The sequence below is a fragment of the Lagopus muta genome, chromosome Z (genome assembly GCF_023343835.1).
Source record: "Lagopus muta isolate bLagMut1 chromosome Z, bLagMut1 primary, whole genome shotgun sequence".
In the NCBI taxonomy this organism is placed as follows: Eukaryota; Metazoa; Chordata; class Aves; order Galliformes; family Phasianidae; genus Lagopus; species Lagopus muta.
In genome coordinates this window covers 49,061,381-49,075,975 of record NC_064472.1, presented here as the reverse complement: position 1 = coordinate 49,075,975, position 14,595 = coordinate 49,061,381, and the positions used below count along the sequence as shown (strand labels likewise).

The 14,595-nt window shown below is 34.9% G+C and overlaps 2 protein-coding genes across 2 annotated transcripts in view; one reads left to right on the top strand and one right to left on the bottom strand.

Annotated features, from left to right (window-relative positions):
• PJA2 (praja ring finger ubiquitin ligase 2) overlaps positions 1–14,595 on the top strand; it is a 293,785-nt gene that overhangs the window by 117,021 nt on the left and 162,169 nt on the right. The gene's annotated exons all lie outside the window — the stretch shown is intronic.
• Positions 1–14,595, bottom strand: part of MAN2A1 (mannosidase alpha class 2A member 1) — a 113,708-nt gene that overhangs the window by 67,397 nt on the left and 31,716 nt on the right. Inside the window, exons 5-9 of the mRNA XM_048931363.1 lie at positions 13,367–13,494; positions 10,558–10,731; positions 8,396–8,582; positions 2,609–2,786; positions 359–561 (exon numbers count right to left, since the gene is read on the bottom strand). Of these exons, the coding sequence (XP_048787320.1) occupies positions 359–561; positions 2,609–2,786; positions 8,396–8,582; positions 10,558–10,731; positions 13,367–13,494 (870 nt within the window). The remainder of the gene's footprint in view (positions 1–358; positions 562–2,608; positions 2,787–8,395; positions 8,583–10,557; positions 10,732–13,366; positions 13,495–14,595) is intronic.

Genomic DNA, 14,595 nt, shown 5'->3' with positions numbered 1-14,595 from the left:
CTGAAATCCTTCCAAAACTCCGAGGAAGGACAGATTTTACACTTATCCAGATCAAATACAGAAATAAAAAGAAATAAATCCTGCTGGATTCAGGACCTGATGGTCACTTGAATAGTATGTACAAGTAAATTACTTGTTTGGATCAAAAAAATAACACTGTATTTCTGTGGATTGATGAAATTTCAGGTATACTGACTAATCATCATTACTGGGAGACTACTCTGCTATCCTTCCTGTAACTAAATTTAAAAAACAGATTTCCAATTAGTTTTCCACCTATCCAACACACGTATTTACATATTCACCTCTCTCACATATTAAATGACATGTTATATACTTATTGGAAAGCAGTATTTACCGTAAGTAGGATTCCAAGACTCTATCCAGTCGTTTATAGAAGGGTCGTGATGTAAAATATCCACTCCAGTAGTGATGATCCCTGTCTGCATAGGTGAAAAAGTCTCCACTTAATACAGGGAAAAATGAGCTGCTGCTCCTTTCACCCAAATTACTTTCTTTGTGAAGAGCTTCAAAGTAATCCGATAAAGTTCCAAACTGAGCCTGGAAGAAAATTAAAATGACCATAGTTCCAATTTCTTTATTTAGACATATGAAGAGAATGATACACACACATTCCAGGAATATGTCAGTCTTCAAGAAGAATTATAATAGAAATCTAAGCTATAACATTTCCCTGCATGCTTTTCAGACAAGGGTAATGATTCTTTCAGAAGTTCTTCATGAATTTCATGTTCAAGAAATATGAAAAACTTTTTTTTTCCATGTTAAGAATGCATTAACATCCAATATAAAGACTAATTGTCAAAAAGGAGTGAAAGTATTCTCTTGTGTAAGTCTGATATAAGAGCAAATTATTTCCTCAGTATCATCAACGTTGACATCCGGACTAAACAAGAAACTGAATGTAATACACCAAAATCTAGAATCCATACTATATGTAGAACTCCACGTGACTGCTGATCAGAAAATTAAAAACGAGTGTCAATAGTTTGTTGGCTTTTTTTTTAACCTACATTCAAAGAAACTGTTTATTGAGATCCATGATCAAAAGACGGCACCTGCAAGCTTGAGGGCTACAAAGGCTGAAAAGATAGTACCTTGTGCAACCAATAAAATCCATCAGAATAAAAGGCATCAGAGCTCTTAAGGCAGGATGGTGAACCCTCTATATACTCAAAGTTCTTAAGAAGTTGATCATGACGTTTTATTTGCCTATGAAGTTTAAGTTCACTTGGGAAGGTGCAGCAGATGGCGCAGGGTGCAAGTTCTGCTGCTAAGATCATATTTGCACACAAAAATGACACCAACATATTAAAAAAAAAAAAAAAAAAGCCAAAAACTAAATAAATGGAATGTAGGGTAATAGTGCTGCATCCAGACAAAGCATCTTAGATATTGATTGTTTGAATCATAAAATGGCCCAGATTGAGAAGGACCACAATGATCACCTAATACCCAAGGTATTAATTAAGGTGGGCAAGTAAGGGCTAATGAAGTAGACCACTAGAAACCATAATAGCAGACCCCTGAGCAGAACCTACAGCAGAAATGGTCCTTGAGGAACAATACCAGAGGCAGAGCCCACAGCTTTTGCACCAGTGATGAATTCACATAGCTCTGATCAGTAGGAAATGAGACAACAAAAACTATTGCTGTTAGTGCCCAAAGAATAATTACTTTTCAGTCTAGTAAAGATAGTGATTGCAAGATGACCAAAGAGTATTTTCTAGGTCTATTCCCTTCCATAGTAAACATTCACATTTGTCATGTCATCCATACCTCACAGAAGAAAGATGCTGACGAGCTGTCAGCTGTGAGCCCAACAAATCATCCTTCTTACACATAACACTAGTCAAGAAGCCAGCAGGAAGAACTAATGTACTACTCATACCTGCAGGATTAGGGTAACAGGGGAGATTTGAGAGAATTAGGGTATATACTGTACGTAAAAACTGAAAAAGAAGTGAAAAAGGTAGACCAGGTTTAAGAAGACTAAATATGGGGGGGAAAAAAACAGCGCTCTCACTTTATACATAAGAAAAACCAAGATTGTGCTCCACTATCTCTTAGTACCATGTTAAGAAGTGATGAAAATGTAACAGACTTCAGAAAGAATATACTGTAGAAGACTTTGAAGTGCACAGTTTACACAGCAGAATGAAAGAATATGGATAATTTAATCTGATAATTCACTACTTCAGGTTAATCACAGATTTTACTGTATTAAACAGTATTATTTTAATAGTAAAAATATGTGCAAGCAATCACCTTTCAGTTAACTTCTTTTGTTTGTTACAGCACTGTAGGACATAAAAACAAGAGGACCGAAACATAGTGACATAAGTTTCCTGAACTTCCAGTAAGAAAATCAAATCATTTCATATAACAAAGACAAACCCCGTGAGCCTTAAAATAACTAAACATGAACTGTGAAATAAAAATAATCTAGTTTGAATATTACTTAGAATTTTCAAGCATGTAGTACTACTGGGAATGTTCTGCTTCAAAACTACCAGTGTTTTACCACTGCATTTCAGAATATTGAGAGCCAGTTTTCTCCACAAACATGAGGAAGGTTTTTACTTACCTTAACGTGCAATTCAGGATGAGCATTCATATAATCAAACAACTTCTGATAGTTCTGATACTGCTGATCCCATTCTGAGCTCTCAGCATAACGAAAATCATCCCCTAGTGGAGCCAGCAGAACTTTGGTACGGAAAAGCTTTGACTTCTTTCTGTATTGATCTAAAATCATCCAAGCCCTTTGAAAAAAAAATTAATAATATAATTCAGAAAACAGAAGAGTAAAGATAAGTATTTGAAACAATTATCTGACATCAAGCTATGCATTGTAGTGACTCTAAAAAAGACATAATGCACTGTTTCACTTTGTGATTTGCAATTCCCTCTACTGGGGCACCACATTCAACCAACTGCGCTGCCGACACTGTGCCAATTAAATCTTCCAAAAAGCATATCAAGATCTTAAACTGTAGGTTAGGCTGCATCAATTTGCTTCTGTGTCAGAACTCACAGTTTAAATTATGTTTACCTGCTTTATATTTAGATGACAATTCTAATCCTTTCCAGCCCTTATTTAAAATAACAAGCAAGCTCTTCTCATCCCATTCTGTAATTCACTCAGACACCTAAATTCATACCTACACATCCTTGACAGACTAACTGCCCATAAATTAATCCTGGAGTAACGTCAGCCTTGCAAAAAAGATTTTTCTTGGAAGACTACTATTAAAAACCTCTATTCCCCTTCCTTCCTGTATTAGAGTCAAGCCTTCTTAACCTCAATAACAACCTTAAAAAAATAAAAACCCAACACACAAAACCAACTAATCAAACAATTAAAAAGAAAAAAGGAAAAAGCAGCGAAATTCTTGTTTGGCATCTTCTCGTGTTTTCTCAAGGAAAACATGTTTCTGTCATTAAGTAGCAGATTAAGAATACTAGGAGTTATGAAGTATGAAGTCTGGGTTATTGAAAAGATCAATATCAAACTCTTCAGCTGTTTATTCTCTTTAATTAGAGATGTGGAAATAATTTTATTAGGGAGCACAAATTATAGTAACATCTGCAAGAGGACAGAAGTAGGAATGAGATGAAGTTTTAAACTGAAAATAGCAGCTAATTCCGGATTCCAATAATCTTTTTCTCCCAGAATTTTAACAGGTGTTCTGCCATCATCTATTTTGAATTTGTACTCAAAACATAAACATTTCCGTAACAACTGAAACACCTTTGAAATCCATAAACTCATATTTGATCAACAAGTCAGTGTTTGTTCATTTTCTTATTCAATTTTATAATTGCTGAGTAAACACATCTGAATGTATAGTGATGGAAGACATCAGCACTAAATCTTCAGTTGAATAGTTACATTTCTGCCTACATGAGATTACAAACAACTAACAACTCTGCTTCTGCCTCCCCTCTCTGTCTTTATTATAACATACTTTATAGTTCAGATTAACAAATATTTATCAATATTACCAAGTGTTAATCAATATTTTCCATGACATTCAACAGGATGCTGATTTAAATGTGAAGTCTTCCCTCTCATACAACAAATACAACAACTGGCATAACAGAAAATTTGGTATTTCCACCTTATAAGAAGCCAGACTATATTTTTTCATTACACTGTTAGAAAAATATTTTAGAGCCTCTTGAAAAGTACAGGATTTCAGGAAAGGCAAGTAACTGGTGCATTTGCCTTTGGTATCTCTCCTCAACGTCTTCCTGTAGGTTTTTTTGTGTGTTTTTTTTTTGTGGGTTTTTTTTTTGTGTTTTTTTTTTTTTTTTTTTTTTTTTTTTTTTTTTTTTCCAAATTCACTGCAGAATTCAGTAGTGTTACTTGCCATTACCTCAAAGTACTTTTATCTGTAGGATACCTAGCTATTTTTAGGAGAGCAGTAGGATCCAGTGCAAACTAGTTCCATTACAAAGCACCAATGAAAAATCTAATGTAGCATGTCAAGTATGTCTCCTACTAAAAATTCTGTTTCAGGAGAAATTGCTCTCTAATAACTTCCTAAATCACTCTCACAGGAAGTAGTGAGAAAGAGTCATCAAAAACCTGCAGGCAGAACTTGCAGAAGATGAAAAATACTTTCATTGAAAAAAACAGATTCAGAAAGAGTTTCACTTTCTGGTCCCTCAGCAAGATATGGGGTAGACTTTGAGATTTGTTTTATTCTACCCTTCTGAATAAAAATGGATTACGGATTAGTCATGATAAGCTTTTTCTAGCCATGTATAACAGCTAAATTATAATAGAAGGAGCACCATTTTACTGGCTTCTTAAATAGTTAAAAAATCCTGTAATTATTGACAAAACACATAATGCATTTCTCAACATATCAATATATTAATAAGCCAAGTCAGTAATAACATCATCAGTGAGACCAGGGTCTCACTCTCTGCTCTATGATCTCAACTAGAAAACAAAACTATTTGGTTGATCTGCAATTTGCTATTCAGGTGAATTTGTGAAGGAGATCTTTATGCATGGTAAGTGCTCCCTACTCAAGAAATCAGGAATCTGAGACCAAATGCAAACACCAGTGCCACAAAAGCAGTTTAATTCTACTTGCCAGTTCCACATTGAGCAATGTCATCAATTAAAAAAGAGGAAAAAGCTGAATGACCAAAGTGGCTTTTCTGAGCAGCAGGGGAAGAGAAACAAAGCCCATTTTGCGTGCCTGTAGAGTATTGAGTGTACATTTTTGCAGTTCTAATTCTTTCCTATATCTATAGATGGGAAAGAGACATTCATTAAAACAAGCTGTACTTCCTCAAACAAAACAATTCATTTCCATTCAAGGAAAGGAAAAAAAAAAAGCTGTATTTTCTTTTAACTCGGATATAAGTTGTTTGCTCAAAAGCTAGAACTTCAACATACAGGTGAGGGTACAACTGAAAGACTAGGCATGTACAATCTTTATAACCAACGCTGTTCTGAGGTGTAACTTAAAAAGGACAGGCTTTCAATTAGATGGCTCTCTCATTCCTTGCTTTAATTGCAATTAACTTCCAGGGCAACAATAAATCCAACAGCTACTAGTCCTAAGTTCTCAATCAAATATTTCTTTAGAATGCTTGTAAAGCCATAACAGTATTGAAATCAAAAGCAAACTTATCTGAATATTTGAAATGTCTTATCAATTTAATTGCAATTCTAGCATTGATTAAAGGTCACTACTGTAAATCCAGCCTCAAAATTTAACGTATCAAATACTACTTTATTCAGCTCCATGTAGTATAGATCTCCTATATTTTTTTCACTCAAGAAACAAACCAGAAATGAGAGATATGACTGTGCTACAGACCTGTGCCTTGGAAAGCTTGTGACATACAGATTTTCCAATTACTCCTGTATTTCTTCTGTCTCTTCTTCATAAAGCACTCTAAAACTTCTGTTACACAGGCCAAATCAGAAAACTTTGTACTCCACAATATTCCAAAATTTTCTTTAAATATGAATAATACTGCTAGCATTTTCTAGAAAACCAGTATTTCCTGTAGGTTAATGGAGTTATTTGAAACTACACTATTGAAGTGGAAATGCTTATCCTCTTTCTTGTGTCACAAACGTAAAGCCAGGCTCTGAACACAAAGACAACAAGTCAGTTTCACCATTTGCCACTTGTACACACATCTGTTGCAACAAATTGAGTCACATAATCAAGATTTTTCTTTACATAACAGGGACTTAAATACACGTGAGCTTTTCCTTACTAATGATAAACACTCAGTAACTGAAAATTTTATCTGTACTCTATCATAATTATTGCTCTGTCATCACCTTTCACCTTTCTACTTTCAAATAAGATTACTTTTTTCCTATCATCATTTCTAGTACTAAAACATGACGGTTGTGATATATGTGATATATATAATTTTTTAATGTTACAAATCACATTTCTGATGATAATAGCTCGCTTTAAATAATCAGCATCTAGAATAAAACTTTAAAGTAGCCCTGCTATTCTTAAAGCTGTCATACGCAGCAATTTGCAATAATTTTGAACACCTTCATAGACTTCTCTTGTACTCACAGCTGTTATACAAGGCCTGAAGGCAGTAAATGGGACCACAGAAAACAGACTTCCTGAAAAAATAACTTTAGCAGTTCCATCTTCAGATTTATTTAGTTTCAAAACAGTAAAGTAAATGGATACGTAAAACTTCGAAATTTAATTAACAGTATCAAAACACCTCGTTTTTTTTCTGAACTGGATTGCATCTGAATATTTTTAGTTTTTAAACAGAACACACAAGACGCAGAACATAGATTCATTTAAAGCATTTACACTAGGAAAGCTAAGCCACAGATTGCCAAGTACTGTGAGGACATACCATGCGAAAATATCTCACTGTACTGCAGTTACAGAATGCTTAACTGTGCTATCCTCGCTGTCCCTTAAGTCTTCCACTGGAAGGAGACAAACTACCTTGAATTCACCAAAATTACAGTGAACCACATGCTATGTAACTACTACCTAGATTTTGTACTGAAGGCCCTTTCACAGTGGAATATTCAAAATGAATACAGAAGTAGGGCAATTGGACCAATCTTAATTATAGCGTTACACAAATTTACAGTCAGAAATCAGGAAACCTCTCTTTCTCCATGCTGCTTTCATCAGTTATTCAGCACATACTTATCAGAATTTCCCAAATGTGGACTTGGATTCCATTTCCCTTAAGATAAACTCTCTAACAATGTTCCACATTTTCTATAGGATAAGCTTGCTTAAATACTATAAAAAACTTATGAAGTATGGTTTTGGCCCACACTGAAGTGGTTAAAACTACACAAAATAAAACACAATAAAGAAACACAAAATAAAGAACAATAAAGATATCTGATAAATACACACAGTACTACCTCTATGACGTAGCTTCTTCTGTTCTGCAAATATACTTTAGAAAGTTTCAAAGAATTTCTGCAACTAGAACCACAAACCATTATTCTGATACCGAAGGAGCTAAAACCCACTCACACCCAAAAGTCACTTACATACTTCAACTTGCATAATACTGATACTTCAGAGCTGTACCAGTGAATGCCCAGTGATACTGACAGTACTGTCCTGACCAAATACAGATCCTTAGATGCATCAAATTAGTTGAGAATTCTGACCTGTATTTACGAAAACGAAGTAAAAAAGGTAAATAGTGGTAGGGAAAGAACTTTCATTCAAAAAAGAACAACCATCAGAAAAGTTGATTCAATTCAAGATTATTTTTACAGTTTCTGCTATCAACATAAAAATGTTGAAAGAAAAAATGTTTAAAAAAATTCTCAGAAAACAGAACAATAAACTGCAACAACTTAACAGCTTGGATTCCTGAGGTGTTCAGAACTACAGTGAATGTGGCGGGGTGTGAGCAGAGAATGTGGCAAGTATTTGAAACACTGAGATAAACTGAAGTGACATTCTGAAAGAGTCACATTTGAACTTTTTTTTCTTTTCTTGTTTCATTATCAAATACACACAAGTTTAACTGGATGTACCACAGTACATTGTCAGCAAGGCCCAAGTGAACAGGAAAACCAAAAAAATTTAGCATGCCTACAACCAGGATTTACCAGAGCTTATAAAACTTGTAAACTCACATGACAAGAAATGGAAAAGAAAAATGAAATGCGTCTTCCTTAATTATCATCCATTCTCAAACTTCACTGTCTACCACACTTTGAACTTAAGAGCAAACACTAGGTATTATTTTCCCACTACATACTTAACTTAAGAACTACACAAACTCACCAAGCTAATCATAGTTGTGATCTTAGACCAGTGCTTCTGTCTGGTTTTGAAGTTATTTTCCTCAGAATATGAAAAAATTGTACCTGTGTTGAATGTTTCCAGAGTGAATAGCTTCAGGCGGAACTCTCCATGGACAGCTTACTCTTCCACCAGGAAGACGTTTGAAATCAAACTGGCAGCAGATTTTTGGATCTGGACCACAAGTATGAGGAATATCATAGCTATAGAAAGGCATCATATGGCAAAGGATATCTGTACTGGATCCCAAATCTGCAATTAAATAAATAGAGCATACCTTTACTATAAATTCTTAATTTGCCAGAACGAAATCAGTTCCACTATCTCAATCCAAGACCAAGACAATTTCTTGCTTTGAATATCCGTATCTAAATTCTACGTAGAGCAGAAAGTTTTCTATGTACGCTTGATATAATAATAAAGGCTAAAAATGGATCCAACACAACTGGAATCCCAACAAAGCATGAGTGGTTTGGAAATATATGAAGAAAATGTTAGGGATTTTTCCCACTCACACGAAGCTGACTACTTCCAGAATTAGAGAAGTGAACAAAAATATTTTTGCACTTCAAGCAAACAAAAAGAAGAAACTACGCAAAAATAAATAAAATGATGCAACAGCCTCCCTCAAAATAAATAAATAAATAAATATGGTGTTACTCTCTTCAGTACATCTGAGTTGATGAGCTTTAACAGTATCTGGATTTCTGGAACATGTGACTTCATTACATTACCAGTATGACTCCATAGACTTGTAAAATACATTTTAGGTACTTGTAAATAGAAGTGCATATACTTCTATGTAAGGACTTGTGAATTCTTAAATTTTCCAATTAGTCAGTCCATTCTTTAAAGTTTGTCCCACTAACACTAGAGCTGTATACAAACTTTGTCCTTCTCAAAAGAAGGTATTCCAAAATTTAATTTGAAAAAAAAAACCCTTAAGTTCTTTCAGATCTTAAATGAACCCTAAATTTGCTCATGTGGTAAAACTTCCAAATGCTGTTTACTTCAATACGCATTTTAAGCGTTTTATGAATGCTGCTGATGTACCAAGGAACCTGTATATTGCCTTAAAAGGCAATTATCCACTAATATATGTATTTACTTTTCAAATACAGCTGTTATCTTCATCTCAGGTACTACATCTACACATTATGTCAGATGAGCATGCTTTGAACTTTGATCTGCGATCTCTTTTGAAAAGCCTTCTTCTGAAATCCAAACACTACCCCATTAGCATACACATGACTTACGCATGCCATCATTTTAAACGGGCAGGTCAGTTAAGTCATCTATTAAACGAGTGGCATATACCAACATTAAAATAAAAAAAAACTCTGAATTGTTTCTGAAAGATTATTTCACAGTTTTATGTCTTCCTCAGGAGAAGTTTTCTTGCATAGCAGATTGCCTTCCTTGAGTACCCTTCTCACTGCAATTTCTGATTAACAACACACAGATACCATAAAACTTCAAAAGCATCACTACCTTTCAATAGCAAGTATAAAACAAACTTGTTATGCTCTGTACTGACAAAATAGTGACGTATCAGCTTATTTTAAAAAAGCAGAAAGTAAACTTGATTGCATATCTTCACCGTTCACCTTATAAGGACTTGGAACAGTATATTAAGCACAACAAAAGATTCATATGGAACAGCACATTCATTTAAACACATATCAGTTTTCTAAGATATAATGACCACATTAATTATGAAACCTTTCAAACTGTATAACATGTAATTTATAAGAAAGCAATTACATTTATTCTAAAAGTAAAGTGTACTTTTTTTCTATAGTTGAAATTAAAATGAATTTTTGTTTAAAGTTTTTAAGTGGGAAATAGGAAAAAAAACATTAAAAAGAACATGAAACACTTTTCTCCTCCTTGTGTAAAAGAGATGGGAGAAGGAAAATGAAATAAAAGCACATTCAAAAGTAAAGAAACAGTATGATAAGATGACCGACAGAAAAACTGCAGCTTTCATATTTTAATCCCTTCCCTAACGTTCAGGTACTCACTTTTCCTTTTAGTTGCAAAAGGTATCCTCAAATAAAATTAATAGTCTATTTCTTTTTTAATGGAACTTCAATTTTTTTTAAACTAGACTAACTACTCTAAACAACCTGTCTGTAAAGATTTTTCAGAGTATTTATTCAAGTCATCTCCACATTTTCCCTGTATAAACAAAATATACACATTGACAGAAAGGAAAAACACATACCCCAGTTCTGTCTCCAAAAGAATTCTAGTGTCTTCTGAGTTGCAAAATATTTTTTAACTGAGTAATGAACTCTCTGTATAAGCATTTTTGAAAATCCTGCGCGTTTCAGAAGATAGGCCATTGTTGGTGAATGCCCAAAGGGATCAACTGCCCAACCAGACTTCGGTTTTACTCCTGTTGACAAGGTAAAAAGTTTAAGTGGATGAAAGAAAGATGTACCAATGTAGTTCAAATCAGACCATTAAATACAGAACGTCAAAGAAAATAAAATAAAATAAAATAAAATACACAGCTGAGTACTAAGCCTCCTATAGAACACACCTTGAAATTAAATATCTAGAATTAAACAGATAATTACTTCTGAAAAAAATCAAATATTCTAGAGGCAAGCCTGTCTGTCTAACTGCATTAAAAAAAACCTGAGAGTAGTACCCTATATTGTGGCACTATTTTCATTTTGTCTCAAACAGCTTTACATGGAAACATAATTAAACTTCCTTCTCATTTAAGTCATTTCCAGATGTTACAATTGGAAAGAAATGTTGAAAGAAAATGAACTGATGAAAACAGATGAAAACATGATGTGACTTGTTTAATTTTCAGTCAGTGTAATTTAAATAATTTTAATCTACATTTGCTTTGGGACTTTTTTTCTTTCAAAACTGAATTAATTTACTAGGCTGGCAAACATCAGAATAATAGTGGTTACTATTGTCTTTTAATTTAATTTCATACTAGCAAATAAAGAAGTTGTATCCACCTCTTGTTTAAATAATTCTTCAGTGCGGCTCCTTTCAATACATTTTTTCTTTTTACCTTCTCATTAAAAAAAAAAAAAAAAAAATCAAAAAAATAAAAACAAAAACAGTTGTTTGCTGTCTACCAGGGGCCTGCATTTGAGACATCAAAAAGAACAGACCAGGTACGATAAAGCCAGGAAACTACTATTCCTTCCTGGTCTTTCAAGCTGGATCTCACAATGGTGTGAGGCGGGGGGGGGACAGGAGTGAATGAAGACAATCAGAGGGCTGGAACATCTCTACTAAGCAGAAAGGTTGAGGAAGTTGGGATTGTTTCAGTGGGAAAAGAAAAGGCTCCAGAAAGATCTTGTTGTTATCTTCCAATACTTGAAAGGAGCTCAGAGAGATAAGACATGGGGCACAGATTCAAACTGGGAAAAAAAAAAAAAAAAAAAAAAAAGGAGTTTAAGGTTTGATGCCAGGAAGAAGTTCTTTGAATATGGCAAGGCGTTGACACAGGCTGCCCACAAAAGTTATGGATACCACCAGCCCTGGAGGTGTCCAAGGCCAGGCATGATGCATTCCTGGGCAGTCTGATCATGTGGTTGAACATCATGCAGCGCTATAGGCTTGGCCATGCAGCGCTATAGGCTTGGGCATAGGCTTAGGCTTGGGGCAGAGTGGCTGGATGACTGTGAAGAGGAAAGGGACCTGGGGGTGTTGGTTGATGCTTGGCTGAACATGAGCCAACAGTGTGCCCAGGTGGCCAAGAGGGCCAACGGCATCCTGGCCTGCATTAGAAATAGTGTGGCCAGCAGGAGCAGGGAGGTGATCATCCCCTGTACTCAGCACTGGTGAGGCCGCACCTCTAGTATTCAGTTTTGGGCTTCTCACTGCAAGAAAGACATTGAAGCCCTGGAGCGTGTCCAGAGAAGGGCAACGAAACTGGTGAGGGGTCTGGAGCACAAATCTTATGAGGAGTGGCTGAGGGAGCTGGGATTGTTCAGTCTGGAGAAGAGGAGGCTCAGGGGAGACCTCATTGCACTCTACAACTTCCTGAAGGGAGGCTGTGATGTAAAAGGGTCTGGCCTCTTCTCCCAGGCTAATAGTAGGACCCGAGGAAACGGCCAGAAGTTGTACCAGAGGAGGTTTAGGTTGGATATTAGGAGAAACTTTTTCTCTCAAAGGGTGGTCAGGCACTGGAATGGCTGCCCAGGGAGGTGGTGGAGTTGCTGTCCCTGGTAGTGTTCAAGAGGCGCCTGGATGAGGAGCTACGAGATACAGTTTAGTAGCTTATGGTACTAATAGGAATGGGAGGGTGGTTGGACCAGATGATCTTGCAGGTCGTTTCCAACCTTGCGATTCTATGATTCTATGATTCTATCCTGCCCACAGCAAGGGGGGCTGGAACTAGATGATCTTTGAGGTCCCTTTAAAACCAAGCCATTCTATTAAGATAACAGTATAACAACTTTTCAAAATAATTTAATTAAATAGGATAATGTTAAACTACCATTAAAATCACTAAATAAATAATTCCCCTGTAGAAGAGGTTATCTCTTCTTATGGAAGTAAGCCAAAAATACCTTACTCCAATAATTCCTTAAAGTTCTGAAAGTTAATGTGTTGTCTTTATTTGTTTACTTTTTTTTAATGCAAACAATTTTAATATTAGAGTAAGTTTAGGTTTTACAATTACTCTAAGATTATTTTTAATTATCTTACACAGAAGTCCAATTAATATACTGACTACAGAATAGACCCAAACACACAGAATAATAATTTTCAAAGAATGTGAAAACCTGTCATCATTTTCCAAAGTCCCACTTCCTAAGACCAGTAAAACACATCAGGATAGAACATAATTTAAGTACACTTCATCTAGAAAGTTTTTTTGTTTGTTTATCGGCAAACTGCAGTTACAAATATTAGAGTCAGTCTTATGGTTTTCACTACAAAGATCTGATTTAATATTTCTGGGAAGCAGAGCAAGCAGCGCCTCTTATTTTTTAGACATATTTTTTAGAAAGCTGTATTAGTGCAGTTAACTTTTAGTTCAGTGTACATACCCAAGTTCCGTTCTAGCCATTGATGTCCTTCTATCAGTTGGTCAATTAAAGTGAAGTAATGAGAAGAAGCTTCATCAGGCATTACCCATCCTCCTGTTACTATTTCAAACTGCCCATCTTTTATTAACCTGAAAATTATGTAAACTGTGATCAAAACCTTGCATCTAGAAATACAGTTTTAAAATCCATTTCTGAATATCCAATAGTTACTTATAAGGGACACAATGACAAAATCTGAATCATGTTACTTCCATCACTGGACTATACTGTTTTTAATCAAACAGTGAACAAATGAATATATGAACTGTATATTTCTTAATGTCTCTGTACAACAATAGTTACAGCTCTACTACAGCTTTTTTCTTTTCAAGTCAGGAAATAATTTCAAATATTTCATGCATAAATTACAAAAATGAAATAGTGTACATGTCATGGTGCTAGAGGTTAATTGAGTGAGATGCCACAATTAAAGCGCTACTAATGTCTCCCATGCTTTGTTCTTTTTATTGTTTTAGAAAGCTTAAATAAACCTTCAAAGTTTGTTATGTATATAAAGGCTGCAGAATAGCTCACTCATTAAACTGCATTCCTGAAACACAAGATGATCCAGTTTCCCTATGAAGATGTCAATAATAGAATGATGCTTCCAGCATCAGATTGTCTCTATAATTTAGTCTTACTATTGTATACTAGAGTGTGTTAAAATAATCTAATACAGATAATACCAATAAAAGTATGGTAATTCATACAGCAAAAAGTTACCAGTGCAGTTTCCCTAACTGTTGCAGCAGTTTAAACTAATATCTAGTTTCCTTGAAGAAAGCACATAGTTCCTTAACATTTGCCTCTTACAGTGTTCCAATGTATTTCTTCAATCTCAAAAAAGAACTCATACATATATTCATGCATTAGAAAAATATTTAAAAAAATTATTTACACGTCATTTTCAAGATTTTCATGTTTGCATAAACTCTGCAGTTGTGAGGCTTTCGTAACCCTGAAGTATACTGCACCCTATGCATCCTGAAGGAGGAGTATGAGCAGAAGAGCATCTCAGAGGTGAGCTATCGACAGTTGGATCCAGTCTTGAAGCAAAGCACATTAAAAACTGAACACGTTTTTCAAAACTCTTAACTAGATCCTTACTTATATTTATCAAGGAGCACATTTTCTCACTTCAGTGCCTATGCAAATCATTTACTTTTGTATTATATTTCAACTTGGGATTT